Raw genomic sequence first — 16,753 nt, 5'->3', positions numbered from 1 at the left:
CCATTAAAATGAGGAAATCTTGAACTGCCACCCTGTAAAATCTCCCTATTCCTATTTTGCCCTTTCCTTGGATCTGTCCACTTCCCTGATTTTTGGTGGCTGCATCCTTTATCTGGGGTCTGGTTGCCAATCCCATTCCAGCAGGACCCTCCCAATCCTGGTTCTTTTATCCAGATGTAAGGTCTGACTCTGTCTGGGAGTAGGGTGGGAGCATTCATCCGTCCGAATGCTGCAAACCATTTGAAATCCTTACAAATATAACTGAATAAAGCTTCGGTTCCTGACACTTCATTTGAATCACAGGTTATGGTCATTGTTCGTCTTTCTTTGATAATTGGTGAACTTTATTTAAACTCCTAGAAACAGAATGGTGTCTCCTAGCTCTGTCCCCAAAGTAACAGCAAAAGCTCTCAAATTCACTGTGTTCTTATGGATCTCGAGAAATCACCTATAGAGGAGAGCATATAAATGAGAAGGGCTCTGTGCAGAAAATCCTTTCCTGATGAATGCATGGTGTTTTAGAGTGCAGCTGTAATACTTAAACATAGTGTATGTGTAATATGTACCCAGAGAGGAGACGGTTTTGCTCTGCCTTTTTTGCTGCTGTTGGCAGCTAGATACCCTCTGGCTTCTATCGAGTCATCATTCAGCTCAAGTTTGCCTTAAGTTCTGGCAGCAGTGTTCTTAAGAGAATAGTTAACTTAATCTTGAATTAAGAAGCCTTGATGCAGAACACCCCACTATCCAATACGTAAGTGAGTAAGGGACTTGAACGTGTGCTCTCTGTGCCTGGGCTCTCCCATCTCTGACCGTGGTCTGCCCTGTAACGTCACTCTGGTTCCGGCTCTTCCAAGAGAACCATGAATGGAGAGATCGTATCTCTTTTTCTACTCACTTCATGAGAGAAAAAGCCTAGTCTCTCTTCTTGGCTGCCATTTCGCCAAAGCTGGGGTGGTCCCTGGCACAAGGTGAGCCCTCCCCAAAGATTTGTTTAAGGGCTGAGTGAGGACTTTCTTCCTGTCCAGGACCGAGTTCTTTGAAATGCTCTCGAACAATCCCCTTTGACTTCAGTGTGACTGATCAAGGGCCAGATTGGATAAACAATTCTGGTATTGTGTGTTTGATTTGCTTAAATCCTCATGGGGACCGGGACCCACCCCTGACCCCTGCAATGTCCTGTTAAATAAGCAGGACCTGTGTATGGAACAGTTTCCTAAAAGTGAAGATCATGGAGGGACTGGGTGAAGGCTCAGAAAACACCATCCCATAATCGAAGTAAATTTTTAGTGCCTTCAGTCTCAATTTTTGGTAGCCTTTTTTCTCATTTGTTTATTGTTCCTTACCCACAGCCTCCCTCACCCAATTCTTGAGCCCTTCCCTTTGGTGCGCCCTGTGCTAGGTCCTTGTATTTGTTCTTGGGAGGTAGAGTTCCCTGGGAAGACGAACCCATGAACAACTAGTTAACAATATACAGAAATAAGTTTGATATACAGAGAGACTATCTAGGCAGGGTAGCAGTGCAGGGCGGGGTGGGGGGAGAGGCAGTAAGTGAAAAGTTAACAGAAGTGACATTTATCCTAAGAATTAAAATCTAAGTCAGGCAGGAAAGAAGATGGAGAGCATTCCAGGCAAAGGAACCAACACGTACAAAGGCAAAGTCATCATGAAAGGGCAGGACATATCCTAATGACAGGGCAAAGTTAGTTCTACACGAATGAAGCACTGGGCATTTTTTTAAATAGATTTTATTCTTAGGTAATCTCTACACCCAATGTGGAGCTTGAACCCACAACCCCAAGATTAAGAGTTGCGCTCTCTACTGACTGAGTCAGCCAGGTGCCCCAGCCCAAGGCACTTTTTATGGAGGGGGGCAGGTGTTGATGCCCAATAAGTACGTAGATAGTAGGTTTACCTAATCCTCTAGGTGACTTCTAAGACATATATATTAACCCTCCAATTTGCATTTAGTTAAAAATTAAAAAAAAAAAACTGGTCTAAAAAAATCAACCATCAGCAAACAGGTCCTCTTTTTTCTTTAGAGAAGGAGGCATCTTGGTATTTGAAATCATGTTGTCTACCCATCTGTCACACTTACATTGCTGGCCCTGTTCAGAGCCAAGTCTAGGCACTGGCGCAAGACTCTCGGAGCCTTTCTTGCTTTTTCTTTCAGGATCTGAGTCAGAATGAGGAGGATGTATTGGGTAAGTCTGGATGAGGAAGCAATGAGATAGAAACACACACTGATGTTCATGGCAGCCTTACACAGCCAAGTCACAGCCTTACCCTATTGGGAGTAGTCCTAAGAATTAATGTTATTGTTGTGGTTCCATCCTAACTTTTATCAGCTGGATGAGGATGAGGCTTCATTGTCATACACTTTATACATTTGCTTAGATCATTGACCGACCAATGTTTTTATATCACTTTTTGACAGTTATTTTTGTTCAGGAAGGAATAATGAAGTGCAATTCACCATCTGTATATGACAACATTTGTTTTATTTTGACATTTCTTTTCTAGACAGCAAAATGTTTATAATTAAGTTTTTCCTCTGCCAGAAACATTGCTGAAAAGCTATTTCCCTGGAAAAAACAAATTCAGAGCTTCCTTTACTAGTTGGAGTCCTCTTATTTTGATTTGGAGGGTTTTTTTCATCAAGAAATCAGTCAGGAAATGAAACAAGAAAATTTTCTCGTGAAAATTAATTCTTAGAACACAAGTTAACTTTTGCCCAGAAGAAAATTAGGAGAGCAAGTGAAAAGAAACATGTCTGAAATGGGGATGCTTCTGTCATCTTTTCAAATTTTAATTTGTCAGATTGAACAGTCTAGGAAACCATCCCAAATGAGCTTGTTGTATTCTTGCTGCTACTGGGATCAGTTTTATGTCCAACTTCTTGAACTACCCAGGAGACTGTGCCAGAACTGATGCACGGCACCGTATTTCCTAAGAACCCAACTGTGGATCCCACCGCTCTGTGGTTAAGTGGCGGCCATCAGGCAGGCACCCGCTGTGTAGACGGAGACCCCTGGCAAAGCCAAACTGCCCTCTTCATGGCACTAGTTGTGCCGTCAATGCTGGGACAAGGGAGTCCAAGAGAAGTCGTGGTGTGCCCGTTGACAGTGCTTTCTCTGCAGGGTGCTCTTGAGAACGTGACTGATGACAGAGGACAGAATCCCTTCTCACTGCTAATGGGAAAAGCAGCCCAGTGAGCCAGTGGCAAAAACAGTCCCACTCCCTGCTTTCCCCTCCCCTTGTAAGATGTGGAAACACCCCCAGCTCTGACGGTAGCCACAGTGGCCACCTTTTCTTTCCAGCACAGTCTGTTTTTCCTTTTGGACTGGTACCTGAAGGGCTGCTCCCAGAGTCAGATAGCAGACCCAACCACCCTCCTCCTCCACATGGCCACATTTCCTCCACAGCTGTCATCTCGTAATTTTGTATCGAGAATGAGCAAGTACATGGAACTGAAAGAGACATTGTAGAGTATCTCAAAGGAGCGCATCTGTTTAAAATGGAGAGCAAGGGCGCCTTCCACAAGCCCTGGACCAGTATCGTTTATAGCAGTCTAGATAATAGAGCAAGATAATCATGCTGGCTTAGCCCTTCTTGACCTCACCGTGGAGTGTAAACATTTCTTTCCAGTGTCCTTTGGTGTAATATGAACAGCAGCTCTTTTTAAGTTTTGAAAGGTTGGCTCTAGGTGATGGATACTCTGAAGTATACAGAGTACAGAAGAAGACCCTCTGTCAAAGATGGTGGCATCTTGTTTTGAATACACGGGTTTGCTCTTGTAAAGTTGAAAGCGTAGTTAATAAACTGACTTGGGGGCCACCTGGGTGGCTCAGTCATTAAGCGTCTGCCTTCAGCTCAGGTCATGATCCCAGGGTCCTGGGATGGAGCCCTAAATCAGACTCCCTGCTCAGCAGGGAGCCTGCTTCTCCCTCTTCCACTCCCCCTGCTTGTGTTCCCTCTCTCGCTGTGTCTCTCTCCATCAAATAAATAAATAAAATCTTAAAAGTAAACAAAAAACTGACTTGGGTGACTGGGTCTTGACTTTTTGTCAAGAAGAGACATAGGGGTTACGGAAAGGTTCTTACAAGTCTGTGATGGTAAATGGTGAGACAGATTGTCACCCACCCATGTGTTGAAGAATTGTCACCTTCATGTAACCTACCTCCACTCTTCTCCCTCCCTTCATGAAGCACAGAGAAGAACCAGGCACCTCGTGTGCTAAGGATCTGAACAGAAGCCTCCTTGGCAGGAGAGCCTTGAATTTCTTATCCACCAGCCACAAGGGTTCCTCTAAAGGGAATTATCATCACCTTGAAATAGCATCACCTTCTGCTGTATCAAAAGGAAGAGTAAACCCTTTGCTGAGACTGTGGCTTATGGTTTTCATAGAGCAGGGAAGCATTCCGTGGCCTGTAGGTGTAAAACCCATTTCATACTGGGGACATTGAGAACATGACACCCTGGGGGCTGAAAGCACCTGGGAAGTCACACAGACCTTGTTCAAATGCCTGCTTTGCCACTTAATAGCTATTTGGACTTTTAAAAACTTCTTTTTTTTCTAACACCGAAGTGCTTATGATACTAGACTGAGTTATAAATATTAGCTACCACTTACTGAGCACTAAGGGTGTCCCAGGTACCCAGCGAAGCAAGGATCATGAACAGTGTCATTTCATTTTCATCATAATACCTGAGCTGAGAATTCCTATCTCCTCATTGAACCTAAGGAAACTGGGGCAGTGTATTGTCGTGGGCCGCACGGCCAGTGTGTGGTTGGCAATCAGGCTTCAATTCCAGGTCTCTCAGACTTCAAATTCTGGGAGAGATAATGTAAACTTGAAGTGGTGCATAGTAGGTGCTTACAAAATGTCAGTGCTTTCTCTTTCCATGTGTTTCCTGTTGCATTGGTCTTGATTTCTGCATTGGATTTTTTTTTAAATATTTTATTTATTTATTTGAGAGAGAGACAGTGAGAGAGAGTATGAGCAAGGAGAAGGTCAGAGAGAGAAGCAGACTCCCCATGGATCTGGGAGCCCGATGCGGGACTCGATCCCGAGACCCCAGGATCATGACCTGAGCTGAAAGCAGTCGCTTAACCAACTGAGCCACCCAGGCGCCCTGCGTTGGATTTTTACATACAGTGTTCTATAGACATTAGGTCTGTCCTACTGCCCTCCTGTGGTTCATTTGGATAACAGTGATTGAGGGGGAGATTTAATTGAGGTGTAATATGTATGCAAATAAGTGTTCTTTCAAATGTGTCTGTGGAGTCCCCCAAGTGTATGGATACTTTTGGAGATAACCCATGATATTCTATAACCTCAATATATAAGAAGTACCACTTTTTTCCCCCTATAGTCCAACTTAATTGCTAACTGAGTTCCCCCCAGCTGGTAAGATACTTAATTTCAGTCACTCTTGTAACTTCTCCTCAGGGTTCAACTTCAGTTGTCTTGGAAGAGAACCTTTCTCTTCCCTGGCACAGTGCATCAGATGAAGCTTTGTCTTGCCATCCTGTCAAGAAGGGAGGAATTTTTCTGGCAGTTATTTTTTCCACCCAACTGCTGTGTTTACAAGAAACGTCTAGCCCACTGGAGACATGTTCAAGTTTCACACTTAAGAGTTCAAATCACCAGGAAGGAGAAGTTTAATTTAGTTACCAGTGTAAAGGTTAGAAAGTTTTTCCTAGTGAGTAAAATTAAAAGGTCCCCGCTCATCAGGAGCTTTAACTCACTGAGTGTAATGTCACTTGTGGTTTCTTTTTGTGCACCGGGAGGGGCTCCAAGTACCTGGTTACATGAAATTACACACGTATATTTGCAACTAAGTCGTTAATTATTAGTACAGGGCTCTCCCCCAAGCAGATATCCTGTGAGGACTTGCTTTTTTTTCAGAGACCTTGTCCAAGGGGATTCAAAGGTCTCACATCAGATTGGTGCCATGCTGCCCTCTGATTATGTCTGTGTAATGGACGGAGTGTCGGGCAGGAGAGGGGAGGTTGGGACAGGAGCCAGTAAGGAGGGGGCATCTTTTTTAGTTCTTAAGTACCATCTAAAAGCAACATAGAAGTCATCTGTTCTTAAATGTATCTTGCGTTGTCCTCATGCAAAAACCTAATTGTGTTTCAGATAACGGAGGACAGACTTTGGCAGGAGGCAATAATTGGCCCCTCCGAGGAAGAAAATGGAGCCTGTGGGAAGGAGGCATCCGAGGGGTGGGCTTTGTGGCAAGCCCGTTACTGAAACAGAAGGGTATAAAGAACCGGGAGCTCATCCACATTTCTGACTGGCTGCCAACCCTCGTGACCCTGGCGGGGGGAAGCACCAATGGCACCAAACCTCTGGATGGCTTCGATGTGTGGAAAACCATCAGGTACCTGCTCATCTTCCTTTTTTGCAGAAAGTGCAAGAACAGCCTGACAGGATTGAGGGGAACACGATAGCTTTTGTATGAAAATAATTTGGCTTACAAACAAATAATTTTTTTTGATGGAAATGTCTTTAGAAATATTGTAATTATATATATTTAACTCCTGGATTTGAGATTGTGGCCCTGTGTTTTACGCGAAGAAGATAGTCTTCTGCTGCTCATCCTCTACAGGTATTTTTTTAAGCGGAGAATCTTTCCAAAGGGGTAGTATAGGGTATTGTTTGCTTCCTGCCAGGGGTCGGGGACCTGCCCTCTCATCTGCTAGGAGAATGGAGGACCACGCAAGGGATAGAGCTAGAATGTAAGCCAGGGAGTATCTAGTGAGCACCCATTTTGAACCACCCCTGTTTTAGGGGTGGAGGAACTAGGAGTAAATAAGACAGGAAGATCCTGGCTTTCATGGAGCTTATATTCTAGTAGAGCAGGGTTGGGGGGTAGGGGCAGGCGGCAGGGGAGAGGGGAGAAGAAATAAATAAACACATAAATAAACAAGATGACTTCTGGTAGCAATGGACACTATGAAGGCAATAAAACAGCGTATTGTGGTAGAGAGAGCGGGCAGAAGTACACTTAGGAGCAGTAAGAGTAAGAGAAGTACACTAGGGAGCAGAAGCCAAACTCAGCCTCAGGTATGGTGGCAGTCCTCTTCCTGCTTAGCCGCCATGGTATAGAAAAATGGCACCCAAGGTGGGGACATACACACCTTCAAGGGTGCAGGAAGAAAACTACAAGTTATATTTTAATTTATTTTACCTTTGCTTAACAATATGTCTTATAAGGTAAATAATATATTAGAAGATTAGTACCTATATCCAAGTTAGAAATAAATATGCATATATTGGAGGTTTTTATTTTTACTGATAGAATGGCAGTTGTCTAGTGCAATAGTATTTAACCTCGGTTTGGTGTTATAGAGGGAGAAAAAGTGACTGACTGACTAGTCCCTAGGGGCCAGGAGGGGACAATCTCCTCATGCTCTCTCCACTCCAGATGCCTCATCTCAAAACTAATAAGGTTTCTTTTTTTTTTTTTTTTAAGATTTTATTTATTTATTTGACAGAGGGAGAGAGAGATCACAAGTAGGCAGAGAGGCAGGCAGAGAGAGAGAGGAGGAAACAGGCTCCCTGCTAAGCAGAGAGCCCGATGCGGGGCTCGATCCCAGGACCCTGAGATCATGACCTGAGCCGAAGGCAGAGGCTTAACCCACTGAGCCACCCAGGCGCCCCTCAAAACTAGTAAGGTTTCTATTCTTAGGAAATACGTCTCCTCAAATGGTTCAGAAAAAATTGAGTATGTATTTCAATTTATATTTCAAGACATACACACAGTGTGTATCTTTGTGTCTGTATATGTATACAGAGAGAAAAAATACAAACCGAGTCAAATATTAATAATAAGATAATCTGGGTAGATGGCATAGGTGTCGTTTTACTATTTCTTATTTTTGCAACTTTCTTTAAATTTGATATTATTGCCAAATCAAATTTAAAAAAAAGAAAATAAGTGACTGGCCACACAAGGGCCCATCTTTCCACAAAGCTAACTGACAGGAGTCAAGTAGTTGATGTCTTCCTTAAAGTATTCCCTCTTCAAATCACTAATCTACTCTGCCCCCAAATCCCAACCCAGACCCACTTCATTCATTTATGTTAGCTACCTGATCTGTGTAGACATTTAGGTTTCTAATCCACAGTGCACAGTCTGGATATACCATCATTTAACCAATCCCAAGTGCTAGATTTACTGGTTACCTCTAAATTTTATATTATCAAATTTTATGTAAGTGATACTCAGTATTAAAAATAGTAGGGTTTGGGGTGCCTGAGTGGCTCAGATGGTTAAGTGTCTTAGTTCATCTCAGCTCAGGTCTTGATCTCAGGGCCATAAGTTCAAGTGCTGCACTGGGCTCTACCCTGGCCAAGGAGCCTCCTTAAAAATAAAAATAAAGAGGCGCCTGCATGGCTCAGTGGGTTAAATCCTCTGAGCCACGCAGGTGCCTCTTTATTTTCATGGTGGGGGCACCTGGGTGGCTCAGTGGGTTGAAGCCTCTGCCTTTAGCTCAGGTCATGATCTCAGGGTCCTGGGATTGAGCCCCAAGTTGGGCTGTCTGCTCAGTGGGGAGCCTGCTTCCTCTTCTCTCTCTGTCTGCCTTTCTGTCTACTTGTGATCTCTGTTTATCAAATAAATAAATAAAAATCTTAGAAAAATAAAAATAAAAACACAAATAAAAATAAATAGTGGGGTTCGACATAAGATTGCCTTATGCAAAGGAAGTTTGATAGCTATTAAAGTTTTAACACTGAAGTTTAAAATTTCCTGTGAGCTTAGGAATGGATGAAAGGAGCTTTCGGCAGGGCTGTTCAGCCTCTCACAAGCATGGAGTCTGTTCGTTTCTTTGTAATGAATCTCATCCAGGAGGTGAGACAGAGGAAGGTCTTCACTTCCTGTAGACCCAGGGGAAAATCTGATTTGTATCCTTGTTCTTTCAATGATTCTGCAACTCAAAGTTCCCAAGTTTTCTTTAGAGAATTTACCAAATTTAAGAGATCTTTCCTCAAAAAGCAAAATTTGAAGCATCAGGAAGCTCCTTCTTTACCTTTTCCTACTTTCCAACTATTATCTCAGTCCTTCTTATAAATCATTCTATTTGCAGGGGGGGAAATCCTAACCAGCCCCAAATTGTCTCCTCCTGTTCTTGCCTGAGAAGTTGGTTTTTCAGTTTAGATTTGATGACCAGTTTATGATTTGCCATTTAAAGAGAGCTCAGCCATAACCATGTCATCGAACAGCTAAGACAAGAAATAAATAAAAGGTTTTCTCTCATTAGTTGTTTTGAAAGTTTATACTCATTATTTGCTCATTCATACAAGATGATATTTTTCTTTTTCTTTAAAATATTTCTGCCCCTACTTGTGATCTAAACGGGAGATGTACACGTGTTCCTTGGTCACTCTATTTTTAATTTAAAATTTCCTTGAGTGTCAGTAATATATACTCACTGAGGTTAATTGGCAAAGTACTGGCAATAAAATAATCACCCAAATGTTACCTGGAAACATGCTACCATAAACATGTGTCATATTTCCTTAAAATTTTTCTTCCTGGCATTTTTTTACTACCTCTTTTTTTCCCTCACTTAACACATCATCACTTTTGATCATGTCATTCAAGAAACTCGTTGCAGGGAGGAGTCAAGATGGCGGAGAAGTAGCAAGCTGAGACTGCTTCAGCTAGCCGGAGATCAGCTAGATAGCTTATCTAAAGATTGCAAACACCTGAAAATCCATCGGCAGATCGAAGAGAAGAAGAACAGCAATTCTGGAAACAGAAAAACAACCACTTTCTGAAAGGTAGGACTGGCGGAGAAGTGAATCCAAAGCGACGGGAAGATAGACCCCGGGGGGAGGGGCCGGCTCCCGGCAAGCGGCGGAGCAACCGCGCACAAAATCAGGACTTTTAAAAGTCTGTTCCGCTGAGGGACATCGCTCCAGAGGCTAAACCGGGGCGAAGCCCATGCGGGGTCAGCGTGGCCTCAGGTCCCGCAGGGTCACAGAAGGATCGGGGGTGTCTGAGTGTCGCAGAGCTTGCGGGTATTGGAACGGGAAAGCCGGCTACAGAGACAGAGCCGACAGTAAGCTCGCAGCTCGGTGTTACCTTGAACCGGTCGCAGGCTCGGTGAGCTCGGAGCGCGGCCGGAGGTCAGGCAGACGGGAGTAACTGGGCGCTGTTCTCTGAGGGCGCACTGAGGAGTGGGGCTCTGGGCTCTCGGCTCCTCCGGGCCGGAGACCAGGAGGCCGCCATTTGTATTCCCGTCCTCTGGAACTCTACGGAAAGCGCTCAGGGAACAAAAGCTCCTGAAAGCAAACCCGAGCGGATTACTCACCCCGGCCCCGGGTAAGGGCGGTGTAATTCCGCCTGGGGCAAAGACACTTGAGAATCACTACAACAGGCCCCTCCCCCAGAAGATCAACAAGAAATCCAGCCGAGACCAAGTTCACCTACCAAGGAGTGCGGTTTCAATACCAAGGAGAGCAGCAGAATTCCAGAGGAGGAGAAAGCCAAGCACGGAACTCATGGCTTTTTTCCTGTGATTTTTTTTAGTCTTGCAGTTAATTTAATTTTTTCTTTTTCATTTTTTTTTTTTTTCTCGCCTTCGGGTAAAATTTTTTTTTTTTTTTAACTGTTACCTTTTTATTTTTTAACGATTTTTTACTAGTTTATCTAATATATATATTTTTTTTTTTACATTTTTCTTAGGTGTTTTCTTTTTTAAAAAAAATTCTTTTCTTTTTTTTTTTTTTTTTCTTTTTTCTTTCTTCCTTTTTGAACCTCTTTTTATCCCCTTTCTCCCCACTCACGATTTTGGATCTCTTCTAATTTGGCTAAAGCATATTTTCCTGGGGTTGTTGCCACCCTTTTAGTATTTTACTTGCCCCTTCATTTACTCTTCTCTGGACAAAATGACAAGACGTAAAAATTCACCACAAAAAAAAGAACAAGAGGCAGTACCGAAGGCTAGGGACCTAATCAATACAGACATCGGTAATATGTCAGATCTAGAGTTCAGAATGACAATTCTCAAGGTTCTAGCCGGGCTCGAAAAAGGCATGGAAGATATTAGAGAAACCCTCTCGAGAGATATAAAAGCCCTTTCTGGAGAAATAAAAGAACTAAAATCTAACCAAGTTGAAATCAAAAAAGCTATTAATGAGGTGCAATCAAAAATGGAGGCTCTCACTGCTAGGATAAATGAGGCAGAAGAAAGAATTAGTGATATAGAAGACCAAATGACAGAGAATAAAGAAGCTGATCAAAAGAGGGACAAACAGCTACTGGACCACGAGGGGAGAATTCGAGAAATAAGTGACACCATAAGACGAAACAACATTAGAATAATTGGGATTCCAGAAGAAGAAGAAAGTGAGAGGGGAGCAGAAGGTATACTGGAGAGAATTATTGGGGAGAATTTCCCCAATATGGCAAAGGGAACAAGCATCAAAATTCAGGAGGTTCAGAGAATGCCCCTCAAAATAAATAAGAATAGGCCCACACCCCGTCACATAATAGTAAAATTTACAAGTCTCAATGACAAAGAGAAAATCCTGAAAGCAGCCCGGGAAAAGAAGTCTGTAACATACAATGGTAAAAATATTAGATTGGCAGCTGACTTATCCACAGAGACCTGGCAGGCCAGAAAGAGCTGGCATGATATTTTCAGAGCACTAAACGAGAAAAACATGCAGCCAAGAATACTATATCCAGCTAGGCTATCATTGAAAATAGAAGGAGAGATTAAAAGCTTCCAGGACAAACAACAACTGAAAGAATTTGCAAATACCAAACCAGCTCTACAGGAAATATTGAAAGGGGTCCTCTAAGCAAAGAGAGAGCCTACAAGTGGTAGATCAGAAAGGAACAGAGACCATATACAGTAACAGTCACCTTACAGGCAATACAATGGCACTAAATTCATATTTCTCAATAGTTACCCTGAATGTGAATGGGCTAAATGCCCCTGTCAAAAGACACAGGGTATCAGAATGGATAAAAAAACAAAACCCATCTATATGTTGCCTCCAAGAAACACATTTTAAGCCCGAAGACACCTCCAGATTTAAAGTGAGGGGGTGGAAAAGAATTTACCATGCTAATGGACATCAGAAGAAAGCAGGAGTGGCAATCCTTATATCAGATCAATTAGATTTTAAGCCAAAGACTGTAATAAGAGATGAGGAAGGACACTATATCATACTCAAAGGGTCTGTCCAACAAGAAGATTTAACAATTTTAAATATCTATGCCCCCAACGTGGGAGCAGCCAACTATATAAACCAATTAATAACAAAATCAAAGAAACACATAAACAACAATACAATAATAGTAGGGGACTTTAACATTCCCCTCACTGAAATGGACAGGTCATCCAAGCAAAAGATCAGCAAGGAAATAAAGGCCTTAAATGACACACTGGACCAGATGGACATCACAGATATATTCAGAATATTTCATCCCAAAGCAACAGAATACACATTCTTCTCTAGTGCACATGGAACATTCTCCAGAATAGATCACATCCTCGGTCCTAAATCAGGACTCAACCGGTATCAAAAGATTGGGATCATTCCCTGCATATTTTCAGACCACAATGCTCTAAAGCTAGAACTCAACCACAAAAGGAAGTTTGGAAAGAACCCAAATACATGGAGACTAAACAGTATCCTTCTAAAGAATGAATGGGTCAACCGGGAAATTAAAGAAGAATTGAAAAATATCATGGAAACAAATGATAATGAAAATACAACGGTTCAAAATCTGTGGGACACAACAAAGGCAGTCCTGAGAGGAAAATATATAGCGGTACAAGCCTTTCTCAAGAAACAAGAAAGGTCTCAGGTACACAACCTAACCCTACACCTAAAGGAGCTGGAGAAAGAACAAGAAAGAAACCCTAAGCCCAGCAGGAGAAGAGAAATCATAAAGATCAGAGCAGAAATCAATGAAATAGAAACCAAAAAAACAATAGAACAAATCAACGAAACTAGGAGCTGGTTCTTTGAAAGAATTAATAAAATTGATAAACCCCTGGCCCGACTTATCAAAAAGAAAAGAGAAAGGACCCAAATAAATAAAATCATGAATGAAAGAGGAGAGATCACAACTAACACCAAGGAAATACAAACTATTATAAGAACATACTATGAGCAACTCTACTCCAACAAATTTGACAATCTGGAAGAAATGGATGCATTCCTAGAAACATATAAACTACCACAACTGAACCATGAAGAAATAGAAAGCCTGAACAGACCCATAAGCAGTAAGGAGATTGAAACAGTCATTAAAAATCTCCAAACAAACAAAAGCCCAGGGCCAGACGGCTTCCCGGGGGAATTCTACCAAACATTTAAAGAAGAACTAATTCCTATTCTCCTGAAACTGTTCCAAAAAATAGAAATGGAAGGAAAACTTCCAAACTCATTTTATGAGGCCAGCATCACCTTGATCCCAAAACCAGACAAGGATCCCACCAAAAAAGAGAGCTATAGACCGATATCCTTGATGAACACAGATGCGAAAATACTCAACAAAATACTAGCCAATCGGATTCAACAGTACATTAAAAAGATTATTCACCACGACCAAGTGGGATTTATTCCAGGGCTGCAAGGTTGGTTCAACATCCGCAAATCAGTCAATGTGATACAACACATCAATAAAAGTAAGAACAAGAACCATATGATACTCTCAATAGATGCTGAAAAAGCATTTGACAAAGTACAACATCCCTTCCTGATCAAAACTCTTCAAAGTGTAGGGATAGAGGGCACATACCTCAATATCATCAAAGCCATCTATGAAAAACCCACCGCAAATATCATTCTCAATGGAGAAAAACTGAAAGCTTTTCCGCTAAGGTCAGGAACACGGCAGGGATGTCCATTATCACCACTGCTATTCAACATCGTACTAGAGGTCCTAGCCTCAGCAATCAGACAACAAAAGGAAATTAAAGGCATCCAAATCGGCAAAGAAGAAGTCAAATTATCACTCTTCGCAGATGATATGATACTATATGTGGAAAACCCAAAAGACTCCACTCCAAAACTGCTAGAACTTATACAGGAATTCAGTAAAGTGTCAGGATATAAAATCAATGCACAGAAATCAGTTGCATTTCTCTACACCAACAGCAAGACAGAAGAAAGAGATATTAAGGAGTCAATCCCATTTACAATTGCATCCAAAACCATAAGATACCTAGGAATAAACCTAACCAAAGAGACACAGAATCTATACTCAGAAAACTATAAAGTACTCATGAAAGAAATTGAGGAAGACACAAAGAAATGGAAAAATGTTCCATGCTCCTGGATTGGAAGAATAAATATTGTGAAAATGTCTATGCTACCTAAAGCAATCTACACATTTAATGCAATTCCTATCAAAGTACCATCCATCTTTTTCAAAGAAATGGAACAAATAATTCTAAAATTTATATGGAACCAGAAAAGACCTCGAATAGCCAAATGGATATTGAAAAAGAAAGCCAACGTTGGTGGCATCACAATTCCGGACTTCAAGCTCTATTACAAAGCTGTCATCATCAAGACAGCATGGTACTGGCACAAAAACAGACACATAGATCAATGGAACAGAATAGAGAGCCCAGAAATAGACCCTCAACTCTATGGTCAACTAATCTTCGACAAAGCAGGAAAGAATGTCCAATGGAAAAAAGACAGCCTTTTCAATAAATGGTGCTGGGAAAATTGGACAGCCACATGCAGAAAAATGAAATTGGACCATTTCCTTACACCACACACAAAAATAGACTCAAAATGGATGAAGGACCTCAATGTACGAAAGGAATCCATCAAAATCCTTGAGGAGAACACGGGCAGCAACCTCTTCGACCTCTGCCGCAGCAACATCTTCCTAGGAACAACGCAAAAGGCAAGGGAAGCAAGGGAAAAAATGAACTACTGGGATTTCATCAAGATCAAAAGCTTTTGCACAGCAAAGGAAACAGTTAACAAAATCAAAAGACAACTGACAGAATGGGAGAAGATATTTGCGAACGACATATCAGATAAAGGACTAGTGTCCAGAATCTATAAAGAACTTAGCAAACTCAACACCCAAAGAACAAATAATCCAATCAAGAAATGGGCAGAAGACATGAACAGACATTTCTGCAAAGAAGACATCCAGATGGCGAACAGACACATGAAAAAGTGCTCCATATCACTCGGCATCAGGGAAATACAAATCAAAACCACAATGAGATATCACCTCACACCAGTCAGAATGGCTAAAATCAACAAGTCAGGAAATGACAGATGCTGGCGAGGATGCGGAGAAAGGGGAACCCTCCTACACTGTTGGTGGGAATGCAAGCTGGTGCAGCCACTCTGGAAAACAGCATGGAGGTTCCTCAAAATGTTGAAAATAGAACTGCCCTATGACCCAGCAATTGCACTATTGGGTATTTACCCTAAAGATACAAATGTAGTGATCCAAAGGGACACATGCACCCGAATGTTTATAGCAGCAATGTCCACAATAGCCAAACTATGGAAAGAACCTAGATGTCCATCAACAGATGAATGGATCAAGAAGATGTGGTATATATACACAATGGAATACTATGCAGCCATCAAAAGAAATGAAATCTTGCCATTTGCAACAACATGGATGGAACTAGAGCGTATCATGCTTAGCGAAATAAGTCAAGCAGAGAAAGACAACTATCATATGATCTCCCTGATATGAGGAAGTGGTGATGCAACATGGAGGCTTAAGTGGGTAGAAGAATAAATGAAACAAGATGGGATTGGGAGGGAGACAAACCATAAGTGACTCTTAATCTCACAAAACAAACTGAGGGTTGCCGGGGGGAGAGGGTTGGGGAGAAGGGGGTGGGATTATGGACATTGGGGAGGGTATGTGATTTGGTGAGTGCTGTGAAGTGTGTAAACCTGGTGATTCACAGACCTGGGGATAAAAATATATGTATATAAAAAATATATGTTTATAAAAAATAAAAAATTAAAAAAAAAAAAAAAAGAAAAGAAAATAAATTTCCTTCACAATATATACAAATATCAAGTCATTACGCTGTGCAGCTGGAACCAATATAATGCTATATGTCAGTTATATTTATTTATTGAGGTATAACTCAATAAAAATTTAAAAAAAAAAAAAAAAAAAAAAAGAAACTCGTTGCAAACATTATTTCAGTGACTGCATATTCTGTCAGATACCCTGACACACTTAATCATTCCCTTAATATAGATGGTTGATTTTTATTTTTTTATCATTAACACCAGAGTAAAGAATTTCTTCATGAAATCCCTGTCTATATTTTAGATTTTTCCCCTTAGATAGAAATTATTGAAAATTAAATTGTTAAACTAGAGAATGACTTCTACGTATTGACTTTTTTTTCTTGTGTTGCTGTGGAACACAGACCTTGAAAAAGTCTGCCTGATTTTGGAGAGTGAAGAAGATAGGTGTCAAGTTAAATCTGAGGTCAATTTTGTTAAAATGTTTCTATATTTCATCATTCGATGGTGAGGCAACAAGTAGCAACCAGAGATGTCTGTTCAAGGGACTTGTTGGGTGATTTATGTTCTGTCATCCACTTAAACCCATCACCTCACACTTTTCTCTTCTCTGACTGACTTACAACTGGCGAATTCATAATGTGAGGAAAAGTAATATAGCTTAACTTCATTTTTCTAGCTCTATTGAGGTATACATGACATAAAACATTTTGTAAATTTAAGATGTACATCATAATCATTTG

The 16,753-nt window shown here is 41.4% G+C and overlaps 1 protein-coding gene across 1 annotated transcript in view; it reads left to right on the top strand.

Annotated features, from left to right (window-relative positions):
* ARSB (arylsulfatase B) overlaps nt 1-16,753 on the top strand; it is a 181,840-nt gene that overhangs the window by 76,482 nt on the left and 88,605 nt on the right. The window contains exon 5 of the mRNA XM_059175315.1: nt 6,144-6,387. Within this exon, the coding sequence (XP_059031298.1) occupies nt 6,144-6,387 (244 nt within the window). The remainder of the gene's footprint in view (nt 1-6,143; nt 6,388-16,753) is intronic.

Source organism: Mustela lutreola, chromosome 5 (assembly GCF_030435805.1).
Source record: "Mustela lutreola isolate mMusLut2 chromosome 5, mMusLut2.pri, whole genome shotgun sequence".
NCBI lineage: Eukaryota > Metazoa > Chordata > Mammalia > Carnivora > Mustelidae > Mustela > Mustela lutreola.
This window is presented reverse-complemented; position numbering and strand designations above follow the sequence as displayed.